This window comes from Coffea eugenioides, chromosome 6 (genome assembly GCF_003713205.1).
Source record: "Coffea eugenioides isolate CCC68of chromosome 6, Ceug_1.0, whole genome shotgun sequence".
In the NCBI taxonomy this organism is placed as follows: Eukaryota; Viridiplantae; Streptophyta; class Magnoliopsida; order Gentianales; family Rubiaceae; genus Coffea; species Coffea eugenioides.
The window spans coordinates 28,180,061-28,203,395 of NC_040040.1; the positions used below are offsets into that span (position 1 = coordinate 28,180,061).

Sequence of the window (23,335 nt, forward strand, 5' to 3'; positions counted from 1 at the left end):
GTCCGGTCTAATGCTAAAGCCGGAAGTTCATGGAAAACCGTTGAAACCCGGATGAACCGGATGAACCGTGCGAACCGTTAAGTACCGTGAACCGGCGATTTTTTAAATTTTTCAACAAAATATCAAGAATGGTGTAGCTAAGATTTGAGCCTTGGTCTCCAAGTTTAAATATGACAATCTTACCGCTAGACTGTAATTAAGTTTGTTGAGAATTCTACTTGACTAAAAAATATATTAAAACATCAAGTTATTCTCTTATATTTTTTTTTTCAATGTTTTCTTCTTAACCATTTTTAGCCCAAATATCCACAACAAGATTTTGTCAAGTCTTCACCATTATTATCAGGTTATTATCTTTAGCAGATTGTAAACAAGTTGAAAATTTCAACTTTTCTTGTTTTCCAACATTTTAGTAAGTTTAATTTTTTTCTTTTCAAGGTTTTTTTTCTATATTATTATCTTTAGTTGATTTTTTGCATTTTCTTCTTTTTCCCCTCAATTTTCATATGTTTCCCTCATTTTTGTTTTATTTTTATTCGATTAATTAAGAATGAAATTTTTTCAAAAGTAGTGCACATCCGTGTAGGAATTTGGTAGGAATTACAAATAATAACATTGGGCTGGTCAAAAATATGGTAGTTGGCACATAATCGAAGCTATTGATAATTGAATTTAAAATAATTAATGGTATAGGATCATTGAATTTAATATAACATGTTAATTAGTAATGTTTAGTAGCAATTAATTTTTTATGTGTTTAACTGTATATTTGTTTTTCAAAAATTTTTAGTTTTTTTTAGTTTGAGCAATTAGATTTATATTTTTATAATAAAATTTTAACTTTTTCAACTTAAGTTGATGACATTGTGAAGATGGTGTGGTTGCTTATCATGCCACTGATAAAAGTTTGCTATTCAAATAGTTTGTCTTAACTTGAACTCTTTTATGAATTTTTTTAAGGGTTGTAAAAGAATTTCAATATTTAATTTATTTATTATTTGTGTTTTTATTTATGATAATTGGTGAACATTTGGATTGTATCTATTTATGTTTATAATGAATTTATGAAAACTTGTGGTGAATTATGATATTTTAATTATATTTATCATTCCATGTTTTGTGTATAACTTTTAGAAAATTTATTATTATCATAACTTAAATTAAGTTATGTTAGTAAAGTTCAAGTGTAGAATGAAACCTGCTTAATACTTAACACTAAAAAAAAAAAAAAAAAAAAAAAAACCTTTGAACCGGTCGGTTGGACCGGTCGAACCGCGAACCGCCACCTCTCCGGTTCACTGACCGGTCCGAGTTTAAAAACATTGAATAAATGTAGTCGTCAACACAATAACATTTAAAAACACAATAATTTCTTTCACTAGCTGACAGTTACGCAAAAACTTGTGCGAGTATCTACATATATATATATATATATATATATATATATATATATGTATTTTCATAGTGTGTAAAGTGCAGCTGGCAATTGTACAGTCCCCTAATCTGTGACAAAATTGTCATAAAAGTGCGTGATGGGGATATTTTCACACTGGAAAAAGAAAGGTCTACATTGGTGGCAGGGTTGACTATGTTGACCGATGTAATGCTGACACGTTTTTCTACAGGGAAATTGGTTGCAACCCAACATTTTCTACTAGTATCTTGAACCTGGAACAGGTTTCAACAAGTCGGGAGAATTAAGGAAAGGAACTTGGTAGCAAACGAACATTTTCCTATTAATATCTTGAACTTGGAAGTGATTTGAACAGCGAATTGTGTGAATTAAAAGGAGGGAGACAGTGATATTAGATCATTTTGCAGATATAAACTGAAGGAAGTTTATTGTCATTGTAACTTGTAAGTCCATGACTTTACATGACCTCCAGCAGGATAACAAAACAGGCCTAGCAGTTTGATAGATTTCTTGGACAGGACTGGAGCTATAATTGGTGGTGGTGGTTGTGTGGAAAAGCAAAGTGGTGGTACAAGTGGGGTAGGATCTGTTAGAGAAAAGAAACCATTTTATTTCTTAACTTGAGTGCACTACCGGGGAACCAGAAGTTGGCATTGTTATCCAAAGTGAGCATAGAGTAAAATCAATAGTTTTGGGGGGAAGGGAGGGGGGAGGGGGGGCCGAGTGGTGATAGTGAGAGTCAACGTGATAGTGATTATAGTGGTGACAAATTTGACGACAATGATGAATATGGAAACGATGATGAACTATTTGACGAATTCATTGATAAGGATACTAGTCAAAATGATGGTGGGCATAAAGAGGAGCTCAATTTGGGGAAAGATAATGAAGATGATGAGGATGAGGGTTACTTGAATATGCTTGATGATGATGACTTGAGTGAGGAGCTGCAAAGAAATTTTGGCTCCTCAGACGATGTAAATCCACATTTTGGTGTAAAATCTGCGGAGTTTATAGCTGATGAAGAAATAAAATAGCAGCATTTTAAGCTAGGAGTGAAGTTCTTAGATTCTGATGAGTTTAGGGCAGGAATAAAACTCTATACTAAGTGGCAAACCAATTGACTTTTACGTTAGTGAAAAGAAGAGAATGAGAACAAAGTCTAAAGAAACATGCAAGTGGAGTAATTGTTGTATGTTGCTACTCAAATCTGGGCACCAGTGAACTTGTTATTAAGCCCATGTATCTGGAACAAACTAATTGCAGTTAGGAATGAAAGACCAAGCACATGACTGCTGATTGTCTGGCTAAAAGGTACATAGATAATATTAGAACACATATTGTTAGGATCCAAGCGCAGAACAAACAACTATTGAGATATTAAATACACAACAATTTAATAGCAAACAAGTCACAAGCATGAAAGATAAACGACACACAATATTTAACGTGATTGGTTCCACCATTGAGTCTACGTCCACAGAGAGAAACCTGTTCTTTATTATGAGAGGAAAACCTTATACAAAAATACAACTTGAACCCAAGTCCAACCCTTGTATACCATCTCTCATCTCTCAAGAACTCTCTTTCACCACCCTATGTATAAGGCTACATGTCGCCTTTATATGTCTTTGTGTAGTATGTATAGGGAACATTATTTGGTCAAAACCCAAATAACAACGGAAAACCAATTCTAATTTCTAAACTTGCATAGAATAGGAAATAACTTCTAATCCTAAACTAAATAGGAAATTTCTTGGTTACTACTTCAAGTAACTAAAACCAATTAGGAAACTAGTTACTTTCATACAAGACAAGAAACCTGCCTAAAAAAAATTAAACCAATTTCATAACAAATTTTCACCTTGACGAAAATTTCTTTTAACAACTATTTGGTTTCAACTACCAAATAATATGGTACCAAACTACACATCCGAATCAATACAATTCTGATACCAAATTGATTCAATCGGCAAATGAACATGTGTAGTTACCCCGAGTCTAACCTCCAATTGACTCGTGAGAAAGTGTTTCAATTCACCGTCTCCTTTTGCAGGATTTTTTCTCACCACCACTTGTCACCCGGGATCCCCTTCTATGATCTTTAACTCTAACTATTGAGGCAACGAAGTGGTAAAATCACCATATTTCTTCCCATTCTCAGGATTGTCTCACCACATATGGTTCCCAAAATTTTACCTAAAATGAAAAACTTGTAACTGTTAGAGTCTTCTGGCGCATGAAAATTAGATCTCTTTATTTCTTTGGGACACGAGCCATACCACTCAAAAAACATAACCAAAATCTAAAATCTACCGGAATAAAATATCAACTGTTGGAGGTGTGAGAAAGTCTCCACCGATTCACGTCCAAAATCAATATTGGACTCCACCTTTTTTTTTACCTTTGAATCACCTGCCTAGATTCACCATCAAGTGTCTCTATACTTTTTGACTTTCCATCCTTCACTTTCAATGTTTCTTACCAAACTCTTAAAACAAGGATACCATCTATTAAATTGTTCAATTGGTAACAGTTACTAATCCGCTTGATCTCAATAGTTAACCAGGATCCAATCACGAACCTTGCTCTCTTGCCTGTGAGTAGTCTAGTCTCGCAACCAATAGTTAGGATCTAAGCGCGGAACAAACAACTATTGAACTATCAAGTACACAACAATTTAATGGCAAACAAGTTACAAGCATGAAAAATAAACGACACACAATATTAAACATGGTTCGGTTCCACCATTGAATCTATGTTTACGGACAGAAACCCGTTCTTTATTATGAGAGGAAAATCCTATACAAGAATATAATTTGAATCCAAAGCCAACCCTTGTGTATCATCTCTCATTTCCCAAGAACCCTCTCTCACCACCCTATGTATAAGGCTACATGTTGCCCTTGTGTGCTCTTGTGTGCCTTTGTGTAGTATGCCAACCCACTTATTTATAGGGAATATTATTTGGCCAAAATCCAAATAACAATAAGAAACCAATTCTAATTCCAAGATTTGCATAGAATAGGAAATAACTTCTAATCCTAAACTAAATAGAAAATTTCTTGGCTACTATTTCAAGTAATTAAATTAATTAGGAACTAGTTACTTCCATATAAGACAAGAAACCTGTTTAAAAGAAATTAAACTAATTTTCTAACACATATAAATACACCAATTAATGAATTGAGACAAATTTTGGTGAAAAGTACCATGCAAAGGTTGGTAGGTCCAATGCATACAGAGCTTGGGCAAAGATAGTTGCATTAATGATTAATCAAGAAATCGGATGAGTTGCAATAAACAAAGGTGTGGGAGTATTGTGCAGAATTGGAGAGATCTCATCCAAAGCACAGCCTTCAAGATTGAGTTTGCTTTTACGGAAAGTGGAAAGAGTCCAAGACTTTTGAGAATGCATTGCTACTTTTTTCTTTTTGGGGTCAAAGAGAATGTATTGCTACTCGAGACACCTAAAAGATGGCTTCTTAGTGGCACGTAAACCATTAATTGGAGTTATGGATGCCATATCAAGGGTCCCTATTGTTGGAATGTATGCCCTAAAACAATGATTTTTTGTTTAATACATTCCTTATTTTGTTTTGTATTTTAATAACTTCTTCTTTATCTGTTAAATGCTAGATATAACCGATAAAGTCCTTAGAATACTTACTAATGTGATGGTGGTCACAAGTATTGATGACTATGAGACATCAATCACATTTATAGTAATATTCTTAAATTTTTCTCGTCATAGTACTAATGAGATAGGACATCATTAGTACGGAAAGACTAGTACACAATTAGTCTCTACTTAATGTAAGTAGTGGTTGTTCTCATCAACCATGATACCTAGGTTAATGTGTAAATGATTTGAAAAGTACAAATACATTGGAATGATCCGCTTAGAGATCCCATTAGGATATCTATCTAGTGCCAATGGTTGTATCGCTTGTGGTAAGTTATGTAAATGATTCTATGACTTGAGATCACCATAGTATCTTGAGTGTGAATCACTATATTTTGACTTTATTGCTTGTTACTCATTAAGAGTGACTTATAGCATAGAGATTGGGTGTAGTGTGAAGCACGAAAAGGTAATGAGTGATCAAAATAGGATTTACCACTCCGATAGTAGGAGTCGATATCCGGATGGCCACTAGTAAGAAATTAACCCTAAAAGGTCGACTACATTAAGTTAATTGAAGGATATTTTCAAGTTAACCTAATCTAGGGTTAATTCTGAAAACTAGTAAATTTAATTAGCCATTAAGGAATTGGCACTTATTCCTTATTCCTTGACTAATTGGATATCGGTGGTGAAAGGATAATAATTACGTGGTAAGGTTAGATCAAAATTTTCTTGACTAATTCTGGGTACTTGGGTGGTCATGATGTGTTGCTAGACACCGCTCATGATTTATAGTTATGAATTAATTAATTATTATAATTAATGATAAAATAAAGTTTTTTATTTTATCTAATTCCTTTTGGGAATTATAAGTCATAATTATTGTCAATGTATTTGGAGCCTATTGGATCACACGTATTAGAGTTTTGATTTTGGATTAAAATTATGTGTCCAAGTGAAGACTTGAAAATAAAGTATTAGATACTTTCGAGATTTAATTACAAAAGAAAATAAATTCCAGACCTATTTGAGCATATAGGAGAAAATAGTTATCTCCTATATATCATATAGTTGAAGGATAGAGTTTGTTATAGGATAAGAAACCTATCTCTTCCTTTTTCTTTCTGCAAATCCTATCTCTATTAGAACAATGAAAAACCTATGACTCTCTCAAGGGAGAAATAGGGTTTTGGCACACATAGAGAGTAGAGGAAAAATGTGTGTAAGACATACATAGAGAGAAAAATATAGACAAGGAAAAGTGAAAAGAAAGGCTGGCAACTTTCATCACTTTCACACATATATCGTAGAGACGATCCAGATATCACTCTCGCGTGGATTTCGATAGAGGCAGGACATTTGGACTGCTCAAGGGGCTGTTCGCCTTCTCCAATTTGACAGAGGAACATCACACGGATTAAGGTAATCCATTTTCCCTCTCTTCTTGAACCATACGCAAAATCTAGGGTGATCCTTGAGTGGATTTTTGGAAAAAAATTTTAATTTCCGCTGCCTTTCTGTCCCAAAAACCCAACAGTGGTATCAGAGCCATCCCTAGTATTTTTCGTATGACTTTATGTGTTTTTTTGTTCATGGATTGTTGGGTTTAAGAATATGAAATATTCTGGTTCAAAATTTTGGTGAGTTTTGTGTCTTTTATTAACCTATAAAACCTGGAAAAAGTTTGGGGTTTTGATGATTAAAGATTGCACAAAAATCTGCTGTTAGTTCTTTGATGCATTAGCTGAAAAATTCATGAATGACTTGGCATGCTATAATCTGATTGTAACGTCATTACGGGTTTGATTTTATGGAGTTTTGAAGCTTCTCAGTAACATTTAAAATCTGGAATAGTTGCAGGTTTCATCGGTTCATTATTGAATAAGAACTTGAAAGATTAATCATCATTTTGCTGGATACTTGCTATTCAAGCTGTCAAACGTGATAGTCAGGCTTTCCTTTTCTTTTTAAGATGAAACCAGACCTTGAATCCCTGTTGATGATCTGCAAGACTTGCTGGTCTGTTAGTTTTTATGAAAAAAAAAATTTTGCAGCCACAGTGCAGCAGTTTTGCTGCTGCCAGCGATCTTCCAAGGGCTGCTGCCGGTTGTTGCTACTATGTGAGGCCATGGGAGGCTTCCTTGGTGGTGGTGGGAGGTTGTTATAGCTCTTGGTGGTTGCTGGGTAAGTAAATCAAGAGTTTTAAGGCACGAGAATGCATCAAAAGTGCAGCAAGTTGCAGCAGCAACCTATGCAAAAAAAAAAAAATTGCAGCAAGTTGCTGCAGTAGCTGAGAACCATTGCTGCCTGCGACCATCTGGGAGCTACTGTTGGGAGCTGTTGCCACTGGTGGTTAGTGAAGAACCCAGTGGTGGTGGCTGGAGAGGTGGTGCTTTGTGGTGGTTGTCGGTGTTGCTAGAAAACAAATGCAAGAGTAGTTTAAGAAACTAATGTTTTTGAAAATTCGAAGTTTTGAACTTTTGGCAATTTTTGAATTTGATTCCAGATTTAATTGTTAAAATGTGTTATGGAATTTAATATTTCATGTTTTATTAGGTTGGGAATTAATTCAAAATTAATTTGATTAATCGGAATTATTTCCCCAGTTATTTTCCTAATTTGGTTAGGAATAATGATGACCTAATAAGAGTATTTTTCACCAAAAATTTCTAGCTTGTATTTAGTCCCCAAATTTGTTTGGGAGCTTGACAAATTAGATCTAAACAATCCATGAATGAATGATTACGATATTTACATGCTTTCTTTAAAGTTGTTTAAATTGCAAGAATGCATGGTGGATGGTTGTGGATATAAAACCCAATTTGATTGTGGATTTATCATTGAATGGTTGTATTTATTTTAAATAGAGTCTGCGTACCCTGTCTCTCTTAATTTCTGGTTGTAATTTCTCTTCTCATCTAAGTCTCCCGAATATAACTCGGGGTTTCTTCTATACTATTTGTAATATATATTAGATAGAAAATAGATGACAGGAAATTGTATAATTAGCATAGAAATTTTAACTTGAAGATGAAGAAGAGGAGCCATGCAACAAAGAGGGGATTTTCTTGTGGTTTTCGATTAAACCCTAGTCGATCACTAATTTCCCTAATGGCTGGGGAAATTAGTTTAGAAGTACCACAACCATCCACGTTTTAATTTCATGCTTATATATGTTTTTGAAATGTTTATATGCATGTCTATTGATGAGACCAGCAAACAAATTTTTCAAAACTTTAATTACAAAAATGTTTTGGAGACAAATCCCTCAAATGCAATATTAAATCACTAATAAAAGTTGCCTTCCATCATTATAGTATAAAATCAGAGTAGTTATTAAGTGCTAGCTTGTTGGGATTCACCCAAGCTTGCCTTACTTACTACATGTTTTTTCTATGAGAAATGTTCTCAAGAATGATGGGTACGATTTAACTAAAATTATGGTTTGTTGGGATTCACTCAAGACCATTGATTTTAGAGGCAATGGTTGGGTTAATACATAAAGATATAAAATCAAAAGTTGATACCTGACTTATCTAGAAATTACAATTAATTTGTAATTGGTAAAGTACCTACCTTTCAAAATTAATTTTGATTTGTAGGGATTCACCCAAGGTCGAAAAAAAATTGAGATGGGATTCTAGCCACTATGGATTTTAAGAAAATCCCGAGTCAATTTAAGAGGGTAATTGATTCGAAAAAAAATAGTGGAAATAAAATCATAATTTTGAAGTTTTTATGATTTTATTAAACAAAATTTTTCTCTCTAACAAACTCTATTTCTGTTGTAGAATGAGTAATAATTTGAGCCTTCGTACCATTCTCACTGATTGCAAACTTAACGACACAAACTTTCTCGATTGGCATCGCAATGTCCTACTCATTCTTACTCATGTAAAAATTGAATATGTGCTTGATGGGCCCATGCCCCAGGAACCTGAACCAAATGCTCCTGCTGTTGCTCGAAATGCTTACAAGAAGCATAAGGATGACAATAGGGAAGCTTCATGTATCATGGTAGCCTCCATGATTCCTCAGCTTCAGCAGCAGCACATGAACATGGGGGCATATGATATTGTACAACACCTGAGAGAGCTATTTGAACAACAATCAAGGACGGTGAGATATGATACCTCCAAAGAATTGTTCAGGTGCAAGATGGCAGAGGGAGCACCTGTTGCTCCACACGTCTTAAAAATAATTGGGCTAATTAAAAAATTGGCCGAATTAGGCTTTAAGATGGACCAGGAGCTGAATGTTGATTTAGTGCTCTAATCTCTGCTAGATTCTTTCTCACAGTTTGTTATGAACTATCAAATAAATAATCTACAGCACACTCTGCCTCAATTGTTGAATGTGCTAAAAACTACTGAGAAAAAAATAAAGAAAGGGAAGGGTCCCACTAATGTGCTTGTTGTTTCCACCTCTAAGAAGAGGAAGAAGCAAGGAAAAAGGGTTTAAGAAACCCACAAACAAGCCTGTCAAGAAGCCCAAGAAGGCCAAGGCAGATCAGTCTAAAGCAATCTGCTTCTATTATGGACAAACTGGACATTAGAAGAGGAATTGCAAGGCATATCTGGAGAGCCTAAAGCAGAAGAAGCTTGCTGAAGTTTCATCACCTGGTACATATATGATTGAGATTAATGTATCCACTTCTGAATCAGACTATTGGGAATAGATACCGGATGTGGTTCTCATATTTGCACATCTTTGCAGGGTCTAAAGGACAGTAGACAACTGGGAAAAGGTGAAGTCACTCTACGTGTTGGCAATCGAGCAAAAGTTGCTGCTCTAGCTGTGGGGACTTATTATATTGCTTTACCCAGTGGACTGATTTTAGAATTATCAAATTGTTATTATATTCCAGCACTCACTACGAACATCATTTCTATTTCCTGTTTGGATTTAAATGGGTTTAGAATAACCCAGGAGAATAAATGTTGTTCTTTCTTCAAAAATGATGTGTTTTATGGTTCTGAAAATTGGAATAACAGTTTATATATTCTAAATCTGGATAACCAAATTTTCAATGTAAATAAAAAGAGAATGAGATTAGATAAACTAAACAAAACCTACCTCTGGCACTGTACACTTTGTCATGTAAATGAGAAACGCATTTCCAAGTTACACAAAGGTGGATACTTAGACTCATTTGATTATGAATCATATGATATATGTGAAGCTTGTTTACTTGAAAAAATGACAAAAAAATCCTTGACTGGAAAGGGAGAATGGGCTAGTGATTTACTTGGGTTAGTGCATACTGATGTATGTGGTCCAATGTCAATTACAGCTAGAGGTGGATTTTCATACTTCATTACCTTCATTGATGATCATTCTAGATATAGTTATGTGTATTTAATGAAATACAAATCTGAATCTTTTGAAAAGTTTAAAGAATTTAGAAATGAAGTAGAGAAACAAACAGGTAAAAGTATTATGACACTACGATCTAATCGTGGTGGAGAATACTTAAGTGATGAGTTTCAAGTTTATTTGAAAGATAATAGAATAGTTCCACAATGGACTCCTCCAGGTACACCACAACTAAATGGTGTATCTGAAAGGAGCAACCGAACCCTATTAGATATGGTACGGTCCATGATGAGCCACTTGAGTGTCCCAAAATCATTTTGGGGATATGCATTGGATACTGCCTCCCATACTCTTAACAGAGTACCCACAAAGGTTGTTGATTCAACTCCATATGAAATATGGAAAGGAAAGAAACCAAATCTATCCTACATGAAGGTTTGGGCTGCCCAACTTATGTAAAGAAGGCAGAATCGGATAAGCTTGATGCTAGATCTGACAAGTATTTGTTTGTAGGGTATCCAAGAGAGTCTATAGGATACTATTTCTACAACCCAATTGAGTAAAAAGTATTTGTCTCAAAACATGCTCTTTTTTTAGAAAAAGAGTTTATTCTAGAAAGAGACAGTGGGAGTAGAATAGATCTTGAAGAAATTCAAGATCATCAAACAAACATTGAACAACCTGTTGAAGAACAACTTCAGCCACATAATAATGATACGCATACAGAAGCTGTGGATATACAAGGGCCTCGTAGGTCAGTAAGGGTACGCTCAGCTCCCAAGAGATATGAATTTCTTATGAGCCAAAGTAATGATATACTAGTCATTCAAGATGATGAAGCTACTACCTACCAAGAAGTGTTGGATAGTCCAAACTCCTCCAAATGGTTGGAAGCCATGAATTCCGAAATGAATTCCATGTACGACAACAATGTATGGATCTTGGTTGATCCACCTGAAGGGATAAAACCTATAGGGTGTAAATGGGTCTTCAAAAAGAAGACAAACATGAAAGGAAATGTGATTACCTATAAAGCTAGACTGGTAGCCAAAGGCTACAAGCAGAAAGAGGGAATTGATTATGATGAAACTTCTCACCAGTAGCAATGCTTAAGTCCATTCGAATATTACTTGCAATAGCGGCATATCATGACTATGAGATTTGGTAGATGTAAAAACTGCATTCCTTAATGGGAATTTACAGGAAGATGTGTACATGACACAATCTGAAGGTTTTACATCTTCAAATCCTAGTCAAATATGTAAGCTACAAAGGTCTATTTATGGACTTAAGCAGGCATCTAGGAGTTGGAACATCCGATTCGATGAGACAATCAAAGAATTTGGATTCTCAAGAATCCAGATAAACCTTGTGTATACAAGAAGGTTAGTGGGAGTTCAATCGTTTTCCTTATACTATATGTGGATGACATATTAATAATAGGAAACGATTTACCAATGTTACAATGGGTAAAGGGCTAGTTGCCAAAGAATTTTTCATGAAAGATTTAGGAGAAACAACTTATATATTGGGCATTAAAATCTATAGAGATAGATCTAAAAGGCTACTTGGTCTTTCACAATCTACATACATAGATAAAGTGTTAAAGAGGTTTAGCATGGATCAGTCCAAGAAGGGCTTTGTACCTATGACTCATGGTATAAGCCTTTCTAAGAGCATGTGTCCTAAGACACAAATTGAGACTAATAAAATGTGTACTGTTCCATATGCTTCGGCAATTGGATCAATTATGTATGCTATGTTGTGCACAAGACCTGATGTCTCCTATGCTGTGAGTGTTACAAGCAGATACCAGGTTAATCCAGGTGAGGGTCACTGGACAGCCGTTAAGAACATTCTTAAGTATTTGAGAAGGACTAAAGATTTGTTCTTAGTATATGGAAAATGTGAGTTGGAACTTAAGGGCTATACTGATGCGAGTTTTCAGTCTGATAAAGATGACTATAAGTCGCAGTTAGGTTTCATTTTTACTCTTAATGGAGGTGTTGTATGTTGGAAAAGTTCCAAATAGGACACCACAACAAATTCTACAACAGAGGCTGAATACATTGCAGCCTCGGAAGCAGCTAAGGAAGCCGATTCGATTAAAAAGTTCGTGATAGAACTTGGTGTGGTTCCAACTATTGTTGATCCAGTTACTCTGTACTGTGATAACAATGGAGCTATTGCTCAAGCAAAGGAACCTAGGTCTCATCAGCGATCCCAACATGTACTTAGAAGATTTCACTTAATTAGAGAAATCATTGCTAGAAATGACGTAAAGATAGAGAGAGTCCCCACAGAGGATAACATAGCTGATCCTTTCACTAAAGTTCTTTCTCAAAAGGAACATGAAAGTTATGTATTATCATTTGGACTGAATGTCATGAATGAAGTGTTTTAGTGCAAATGGGAGATTGTTGGAATGTATGCTCTAAAACAATGATTTTTTGTTTAATACATTCCTTATTATGTTTTATATTTTAATAACTTCTTCTTTATCTGTTAAATACTAGATATAACTGATAAAGTCCTTAGAATATTTACTAATATGATAGTGGTCACAAGTATTAATAACTATGAGACATCAATCACATTTATAGTAATATTCTTAAATTTCCCTCGTCATAGTACTAATGAGATAGAACATCATTAGTACGAAAAGACTAGTACACAATTAGTCTCTATTCAATGTAAGTAGTGGTTATTCTCATCAACCATGGTATATAGATACCTAGGTTAATGTGTAAATGATTTGAAAAGTACAAATATATTGGAATGATCCGCTTAGAGATCCCATTAGGATATCTATCTAGTGCCAATGGTTGTATCGCTTGTGGTAAGTTATGTAAATGATTCTATGACTTGAGATCACCATAGTATCTTGAGTGTGAATCACTATATTTTTACTCTATTGCTTGTTACTCATTAAGAGTGACTTATAGAACAGAGATTGGGTGTAGTGTGAAGCACGGAAAGGTAATGAGTGATCAAGATAGGATTCACCACTCCGATAGTAGGAGTTGATATCCGGGTGGCCACTAGTAAGAAATTAACCTTAAAAGGTCGACTGCATTAGGTTAATTGAAAGATATTTTCAAGTTAACCTAATCTAGGGTTAATTTTGGAAACTAGTAAATTTAATTAGCCATTAAGGAATTGGCACTTATTCCTTATTCCTTGACTAATTGGATATCGATGGTGAAAGGATAATAATTACATGGTAACTTCTCATGGAAAGGTTAGGTCAAAATTTCCTTGACTAATTCCGAGTACTTGGGTGGTCATGATGTGTTGCTAGACACCGCTCATGATTTATAATTATGAATTAATTAATTATTATAATTAATGATAAAATAAAGTTGTTTATTTTATCTAATTCCTTTTGGGAATTATAAGTCATAATTATTGCCAATGTATTTGGAGCCTATTGGATCACACACATTAGAGTTTTGATTTTGGATTAAAATTATGTGTCTAAGTGAAGACTTGAAAATAAAGTATAAGATACTTTCTGGATTTAATTACAAAAGAAAATAAATTCCAGACCTATTTGAATATATAGGAGAAAATAGTTATCTCGTATCTAGCAGATAGCTGAAGGATAGAGTTTGTTATGGGATAAGAAACCTATCTCTTCCTTTTTCTTTCTGCGAATCCTATCTCTATTAGAATAATGGAAAACCTATGACTCTCTCAAGAGAGAAATAGGGTTTTAGCATACATAGAGAGTAGAGGAAAAAGGTGTGTAAGACATACATAGAGAGAAAAATATAGACAAGGAAAAGTGAAAAGAAAGGCTGGCAACTTTCATCACTTTCACACATATATCGTAGAGACGATCCAGATATCACTCTCGCGTGCATTTCGGTAGAGGCAGGACATCTGGACCGCTCAAGGCTGTTCGTCTTCTCCAATTCGATAGAGGAACGTCACACAGATTAAGGTAATCCGTTTTTCCCTCTCTTCTTGAACTATACGCAAAATCTAGGGTGATCCTTGAGTGGATTTTTGGAAAAAATTTTAATTTCCGCTGCATTTCTGTCCCAAAAACCTAACACCTATCATGGACAGTTCAACTGTAGGAAGTGATCATGTGACAAATGGCTTTATGCCAACTGCCTATGTTGTTGTGGAGGGAGAGGCTACAAAGCAATGGAAGTGATTCTTAGAACTTCTCAAAGATGATTTGTGAAGTATGAGGAGTGCCCTGACAAAACAATAAACACCATGCTTTGGAGGACGCTCATAACCACAATACCTTGGTAGATGCTGATAATAGGCTTTAGTTTAATCATTAAAAATAAACTGATGCATTACAGGAGCTGAGGAGTACGAGGAAAACGGTCATAATTGGGTAACTAAAGCCAAACAAGTTAGGCATTGATAAGTAATTATATTTGATAAGCGTATATTTTACGTGTTTTTAGTGTGTTTTATTAGTTAGTTTTGGTGTGTTTTAACTTAATTAATTAGGATTCTAGTGAAAATATGTATTTGTGGTTTAAGTGTGAAAAATTGCATTTCTATGGATTTTAATGGTGAAAACTTCATGTTTTTGTAGGTTTAAGGATTCAACCATCAAATGACATGAATTGAGAAGATAATGGGATGATTGATGATGGTTTGAAGTGATAAAAAGAGAATATGAAGTGCAAGAGAGGAAATGCAATCAAGAACAAAAGAAGAAAAGTTTTACAGCTTTGATACCTTGTGGCATTTCGACTATATCTTGAGCTACACATATCTGATTGAGGTGATTCTTATACCATTTTGAATCTAAGAGATAGGTCTACATTTGGTATGAAGATATCAAAGTCTAATTCAGTGGTTTTCCTTGTCAAAAAGTCAAAATACAGAAGTGCAACTCTATTGTCGAAAGTTGAAGTAGAGTTCTGACCAGTTGAGGGTATTTTGGTCGTTTGTATCTAAATTGGATGATTCTTGATGAATTGGAAAGATAACTTAAAGGGTTACAACTTTCATGTTTTACACAAGGGCTAGTTTGGCCTCTAACATTGAGAAAATATCAGTTGAAGTTGGACAAAAAATAGAGCAAGGATGAATTTTGCCCAGAAAGTGCAAACCTGCAAAAGGAATCCATGGGTAGGCAATACGCGACCTAAGGTCGCGTTTTCAAGTCACGTATGCTAGTTTTTTTGCTGCAACTTGCTCTACAACTTGTTCTTTGTTCACACAACCTTTCCAGCTCATCTAGAACTCATAATTTCGGCTATATCTGACTAAGAAGAGTGTGGAAACTTGGAGAATAACTCTTTGTGAGTTCAAAAGCCAATTTTGCCAACCAATAAACAACTCACCTTGAGCTTGAATCTCTCTATAAAGAGCAGTCTTTGAAGGCCATTTTCATAACTTTGGAAGGCTAGAGAAACTCCACAAAAATATAGACTTTCACTAGTTTTTCTTAGTTCATTAGTTAGAGTAATATAATATAGTTAGTGTAGAATTTTCTTCTTGTATTTGTAGCTAGACTTGGATGAAGATTTGAAGAGCAAAGATAGAGAGTTAGAGCTCATGTGACAAGGTTGATTTCTCTTCTTTCACTTTCTCTTTTGTATTTAACTTCATGTTTAACTCTAATACAAGTTTGGATCTTGTTTTTCATGTTTAGTTAAAGTTTATGCTTAGAGTTATGGATGAACTCGCTATATCTTGTTAGTGATGTTTATTTGGTTATTTGATGATATTATTTTGAGCAAGTTATTTATCACTTTTGCTTTTCTAATTATGATTAACCGGTCATTAGTTGTGATTATCTAAAGGTATTAATTGGAGTTTAACACTGATTCAAGGAAGTGATAAATTTGGGAAGTTCATTCACGAGAGTAGAGGAGCACCTTTGTGGCTTTAGTGACTTGTTTCATGTAATTTCATAGAAAAAATGAGCTTGTAGTTAATTTATAATTTTATAACCACGAGAGTAAGTATGTTTTAGCTACAAGTATAGTTGATTTACTACGAGAGTAGGTTTCACATACATTAGGAAATTACACAATAACTAGTCAGGAAAATAGCATTCACTTAATTGGTAACTTTACTTGCAAGAATAGTAAGGAATTTCATACCTCTAGGAGGTTTCTATTATATTTTTGCTACTTTTATAGTGTAGATTTAATTTCTTGCACTTGTGATAATTTAAATAATAAAGGAGTTAAAAAAACACCGGTAATTGAAAATCTTCCCTGTGGAATCGACACCTAATACCCCTATACTCAATAAACGACTCGTATACTTGCGAACAATCGTGTGTGTGGTATCTAGGATTTTGTAAATGTAAACTTTGATTGTGGATGAGCTAATTGATATATGTATACCCCGCACTTATCAATATTGTGTACTCTTGTGTGTTTTAGTGTGTTTTTAATCATTTTAGGGTTAAATAATTAGGTTTATAATCAAAACTTACATTTTGTAAGAAATTTGCATTTCTATGGTGCTAAGTGAAGAAAACTTCATGTTTTTGTAGGTTTTAATGTTTCAAATATCAAATGAAGTTACAGATGGAGTATTTGTATAAAACTTGATGATTTGAAGTTAATTTGAAGTTGACATGATGTGCAAATGATGATATAATGAAGAAATAAGAAGGAAAAAGAATTGGAGGACATGACACATTTCAGTAATTTAGCCATAATATGAGTTACAAAGATCAAATTGAGATGATGCTTGATTCATTTTGAATGTAGGACAATTTTATACAATTCTTATGAAGGCATCAAAATCTAGTTCTCATGATTTCATATCCAAATATCTAAATTACTAAAGCCAGCTTCTGCTGCAATGCTCATCCAACCAGTGTCAATATTTTGATCATATCTCAATATTCACACCTCCAACTGACCTAATTCTCATATCATTGGAAAGTTAATTCAAGGAGTTACAACTTTCATGCTTAATACAAATGTTGATTTGGCTGTTTCCATGGATTAAAATACAAAGGAAGAAACCATTTATGACCAGAAATGGTTTGAGTAGCAGTATAGAGGTAGAATGGTTTTTGAAGTTGATTGAAATTTCTTGCCGAAGAAGAAACCAGTTCTCCAAGCTAGTTCTTGTCCAAGGTGCAGTTTCAAGGTCCGGTTTCTCATCCAAAGAGCTTCTATGCAACTTGCACAACTTGATCCATGTTGATGCATCTTTCTTCATTTCACTTTTGAGCTGAAAGGATCAACTTGATGGCAAGGTTCAAAGCTCAAGACAGTCACTTTTTCAATGTTTAACAACTTTCATCAATTGGAATCAACTTTTAGCAACTTTTATGGACTTTTTGGAAATTCTTTGTCAAGCTTTCACATTGGAGATGAAGACTTTTTGGTGTCTTGGAGAAATGAAGTTTTGGAAGTTTGTAGAGAATTTTCTCTGTAAATAGAGGCTTGTTGCTTCATTTGGGAGCTAAGTTTGGAGGTGTGAAGAAAATTCTTCACTTCAAGATGTTGTTCTTATACTTTAGATAGTGTGGCATAGTTTAGGTCAGTTAGTTTATCCTTTCTTATTTATTAGTTAGGCAAGATGAAAAAGGAGATGAACTCTTCTAACAAGGGTTACATTTCTTTCCAAACTCTGTCTTTTTGTATTGGATTCTATTGTTTAGTTATTATAAAAGTTTGGATTTTATGTTCAATGTTTGTTGCTAAAGTTATGCTTAGAGTTATGAATTTTCTATATTTTATTTGTGATGTTTACTTGGCTATTTGATCATATGACTTTGAGCAAGGTATGTAGCACTTTTGTGGCTTTGGTGGCATTATTCCATGTAATTTCATAGAAGAAATAAACTTGTAGTTAATTTCATAACCATGAGAGTAAATATGATTTAGCTATAAGTGTCGTTAATTTCACATATATTAGAAAATTATGCCATGCGTTGCCAAGATAATAACAATTCAATTAATTGGTAAATTACTTGTAAGAATAGTAAGAAATTTCATAATTCTAAGAGCTTTTTAATATCATTTTTACTTCATTTAATTTCATGATTGTAGTTTAGATTTACTTGCTTTAACTTGTGGTCGTCTAAATAATAAAGGAGTTTGAAAATTATCGAATTTTGACAATCTTTTTTTATAGGATCGATACCTAATATTCCCTATGCTCGATCAATGATCTATATACTTGTAAAAAGTTAGGTATCTAGATTTTTAAAATTTGGTGTGAAGTAAAAATCTCGATTTTTTAGGTATCTAGATTTTTAAAATTTGGTCTGAAGTAAAAATCTCGTCAGGCATCGGTGTAATGCATACTTTTCACAACATACCAAAAGTGACATGCTTGTGAATGATATCACCAAGTCATTTAGTAGTTGTCCTAGAATTAGCGAAGTCATTCATGAGCATTTAGTTTCTCCTAGTTGAGGTCATTCTTATCAACTGAAACGTCCTAGTGGTGTCCAATATGTAATTGATATGAACGACAACACTTGTAGTTGTGGGTTGGGCAATTGAGTGGAACCTTATGTGCATTCTATCCTCTCAATCCATGCGAGAGGCCTCTACCCGCATGTGTCGGTGGATAATTACTAATTACTACACTGCTCAAAATTGTGCCCTCTTGTGTGTGTGTTCACATGCTCCAACCCCTACCAAAAAAAAAAAAAAAAAAAAAAAAAAAAAACCTCCAACCCCGCAAAGGAACTACATTACGATTAGGCATGTAAATGAGTAGGTTTTGGGTTGAATCCCTTTGATCTACATCCAAATCCATTAGATTTAATTAGACCCAAACCAGATTTAGACCCTTCTGAATCTGAAAAATGATGTCTAGACCAAAACCCTTATGGATCTGGGTATCCAATGGGTATTCATTATATTTTTTTAAACATACTAAAGTAAAAAAATATTAAAAAATATAGAGTTCAAGTATAACATAAATGCCATCCAATGTTTATTTTGAAATAATGAAATTAATATTCAAGAAGTTGAATGCAATATTATGAACTCCTAAAAAGAACTATTATCGACTGCTTCTATTTATTTTCAAAGTTTCAACTATATCCACGTCCAATGTTTCATTTATTTGCCTTTATTTTTTCTCTTTTTCCCAAAAAAGGTTTGTACCAATTACAATAACAACTAGGATTAGTTTGAAAAAGAAAACAATCATAAAATCTTACTATATTCGATCCAATGACCATAAAATATTTGATTGTTTTATAAATTTACTAATATATATACATATATGCATGGATGCATGCATAAATACGTAAATATATATATGTATATACATATATACATATACATACATATATATATATGTGTGTGTGTGTGTGTAATTTAATTATATATACATGGGTTTAGGTAGGGTTTGAATTTGAGAAATTAAATTCAAATCCTATCCAAGTATATTGGGTCTGTGTTAGATCGGAGTAAGATCCGACCTATTGGCATACTTAATTGTGATCCAATAGCAATCCACCTTTATTTTAACCCACCCAAACTAAACTTAAATTTGAAGTAGGACACGCACTCATAAAGTTATACTACTTTTTCACCTTGCACTGTAAATTTTAATATTAGACTCTTTGAACCCTAAACTGTCAATTTTGGTCATTTTACACTTTAAACTCTCAAGGTGTACTATTTAAGTCCAATTAATGACAGCGCTCATTGAGATCATACAAAACAATGGCAATGTACTAAAAGTAATAAAAAAGAGCCAAGAGATTGCAGTTAGAACAAAATGATCATTATCATTAATTTGCACCATTTTTGTCTCATTAATTTTGCTAGCATTGTCAATGATTTTATTTAAATAGGACAAACTTAAGAGTGAGAAAGTAATACAAGTTTAAAATTTAAAATTTGAAATACAAAGTGAGAAAGTAATACAAGTTTAGAGGTGCAAAGTAGAGTTAGGCCTCATTTGCAATTGTGGTGCTTTTGATTAAAAAACACTTTTAGATGCTAAAAGTACTTTTGAACCATTTGGTAAATATTATCCCACAAAATTAGGAGCAGAGTTTTTGAAGTTAAAAACACTTTTAGCAAAAGATCAAATTTGGTGCAATTAGAGTAGCTTTTATGTTTTAAAAAATAAAACATTGAATTTAATCATTTTATCCTATTATGAACTAAACAAAGAGATAAATATATTTAAAAAATTTTAAATTATGTATTATTTAATACAATAAGCACTTATTGAATTATGTGTCCAACAATATTATTAAAAGCACTTAAACACTGAACAAGTACTTTTATTTAAAAATTTTTTATATGAAGTTCCTTTAAATAAGCTACCGTGACCCAAATGGGTCCTTAGTTCATTTAAGTATATAAAGTATTTAGAGAAGAACAATGTCTTATAACTTAATTTTTTTATTTAAGAAAAGTAGATATATTTTTGGAACGGAGTAAAAAACCAAGTGATGTTTGAGTTATATGAGTAGGTCCACTTGTCCACATATCAACTTGTGGATACTGATGGACCTTTAAGACCATTCATGCTGAATAGGGAGTCGTTCCTCACCCTCCCCGTGCTTATGTTTGCGCCATGCGCGATGGGTTTTCAATAATCATTGGCAATACTTTCTATTATTATTTTTTTTTTGGGAATTATCATTAGGATGACTTGCATGAGACAATGTAAAGATTCCATTGTAATTGTGGATACTATAAGAGGTACCGTTCATTCGTCAGACTGATCAACTCAGTTTTTGAAATTTGTCCAAGTTTTAATATCAACGACGCAATCACATTGTCTACGACAATTGTTGTGAAACTCATCCAGTGCTGTGTGAGTGTACATAAAGATTGCAATTTCCCAAATATGGAAAATTTTATTCAAATGAAGGTTTTCAGTCTGCAACATAAAGGGGCGAATCAACCGTTTTGGAGAAAAATTATTTATAGCATTTCAAGGTTTTGATTTTAATGCGACTACTACGTGCTCCAACACAACCTTTTTGACACGTCATACTGTTCCCATTATAGTAAAATAATATAGCACAAAATAAAAAAGACAATAAGTATAAGGGTTTTCCTAACAGGTACCCTATATATACATATTAATAATTATTACTTTTTCTTGTATTTATATACTTTCTCTATTTAATCTTACCTACCATTCATTGTATTTATTTATTTTTTCTAATTAATCTTACATTTTGAAAAATATGATACTTGAAATATATCTTAACGAATGTTAGACATATCCAATAAGTGTTTTTCCAACGGGTGTCCTAGATATATATATATACTAACAATTGTTATCTTTCCTTGTATTTATATACTTTCTCTATTTAATCTTATCCTTGTATTTACATTTTCAAAAATATGACAGTTGAAATATATTTTAATAAAGGGAGAATTGTAATTTTGGTCCCCAATCTATAGTGTATGCGCGGAATTATCCCCAATCTATTTCGAAAATCAATTTTGATCCCCAATCTATTCAATTTTACGCTAAAGTGGACAATTGACGGAATCTCTTCAATTTCAATCGGAACTAAGTCACGTGAGATCACGTGCGAGCACCTAAAACCCCTTTTTCAATTTTTTTATTTCTAAAACACGCTTTTTCTAGTGGCTTAGCTTTTGGCATGGGCACTCCTATTCCTTCAGCCAGATCAATTTCCTCCTCGCCAATTCTTTTCCAATCAAAACTCTGAATTAGAGATCCCAAGACCAAACCCACCACCCGCTGTGCTAGGCCAGAACCAGGGCAAGATCTCCTTCCCATCCCAAATGGAATCAGCTTTGATGGCTGAACCTGCAAGCCTTTGAATCTCTCTGGCTTGAAGCTTGTTGGATTATCCCATACGTTTGGGTCCCTGTGAACTGTCCATGCATTAACTAGCAAAATTGTGTCTCGCAGAATATTGTATCCCCCAATTTTATAGTCATCGGACGACTCATGTGGCACTAGCATTGGTGCTGCTGGGTACAACTGAAGTGTTTCTAAAATAATGTTATGAAGATAAGGAAGATTGGATAGATCATGTTCGTCGACCAATCGATTAGTCCCTACTTGAGCATCGAATTTAGCTCGAGCTTTCTCTAGCATCTCGGGTGGTTGAGCAAAAGAGACAAGGCTCATTCTATAGTCACCGATGAAGTGTCGGTTCTAGCTGTAAGCATGACCTACCAATAATATACTAGTGGTTCAATTGAATGCTCATTCCAGTTCAACGGTGAAGAATGACTAATAGGGAAAGAATATACTTACCAGTATAATCCCTTTGATCATTTGGTCCGTATAATCCCATTGATTTCCAATTATTATCATCTGCTCTTCTCTCTCAGCTGCTTGCTTGCTTGCTTATGAAGTAGTACTGCTACTGCTGCTCCTGTTGTTTGTGCAGGAGAGTTGAACTAGGTCCGTCTCTGGCGTTGATTGCAGATTATCTCCATTACTAATGGAGGCAGGAACGAGACTTAGACTTGGAGGCCAAGCTGAGCTTCTTACTTGTGCTGTGGGTTTTGGGGGTTTGAAGGCAGCGGCCAACAAGAGGAGTAATTTAGATTGTGAGATTAACCTTTGCATGTCTTTGTTTAATAAAGTTGAAAATATTAAAAAACGTGATTTAGAAATTAAAAAATTGAAAAAGGGGTTTTAGGTGCCGGCATGTGATCTCACGTGACTTAGTTCCGATTGAAATTGAAGAGATTTCGTCAATTGTCCACTTTAGCACAAAATTGAATAGATTGGGGACCAAAATTGATTTTCGAAATAGATTGGGGATAATTTCGCACATGCACTATAGATTGGGGACTAAAATTACAATTTTCCCTTTAATAAATGCCTATAGAACACGTGAACAGACCCTAAGAATAATACATATGATAATGTGAATGAAGAAAAAACATATGATCCTTACGATTTAAACTATGGATAAGTTTTTATTTTCTTGCAAAATTAGAAAATGGTCAGTAAGTATCATATCATTTTCACGCACTTCTAAAGTGGTTGTGTCGTCATTTTCATAAATTTTCTTCTAAAGATTCCACTGGAATATTAGCAAG

General features: G+C 33.9%; 1 protein-coding gene across 1 annotated transcript; it reads right to left on the bottom strand.

Annotated features, from left to right (window-relative positions):
• Window positions 1–21,833: 21,833 nt before the first annotated feature.
• On the bottom strand, window positions 21,834–22,409 carry LOC113774012 (cytochrome P450 81D1-like). The gene has a single exon (XM_027318591.1). The coding sequence runs from the start codon at window positions 22,407–22,409 to the stop codon at window positions 21,834–21,836; it is 576 nt and encodes a 191-aa protein (XP_027174392.1).
• Window positions 22,410–23,335: the final 926 nt, after the last annotated feature.

Bases quoted from the DNA above. Each gene is read 5' to 3' on its own strand.
- LOC113774012 (XM_027318591.1), bottom strand. From the start codon at position 22,409: ATGAGCCTTGTCTCTTTTGCTCAACCACCCGAGATGCTAGAGAAAGCT.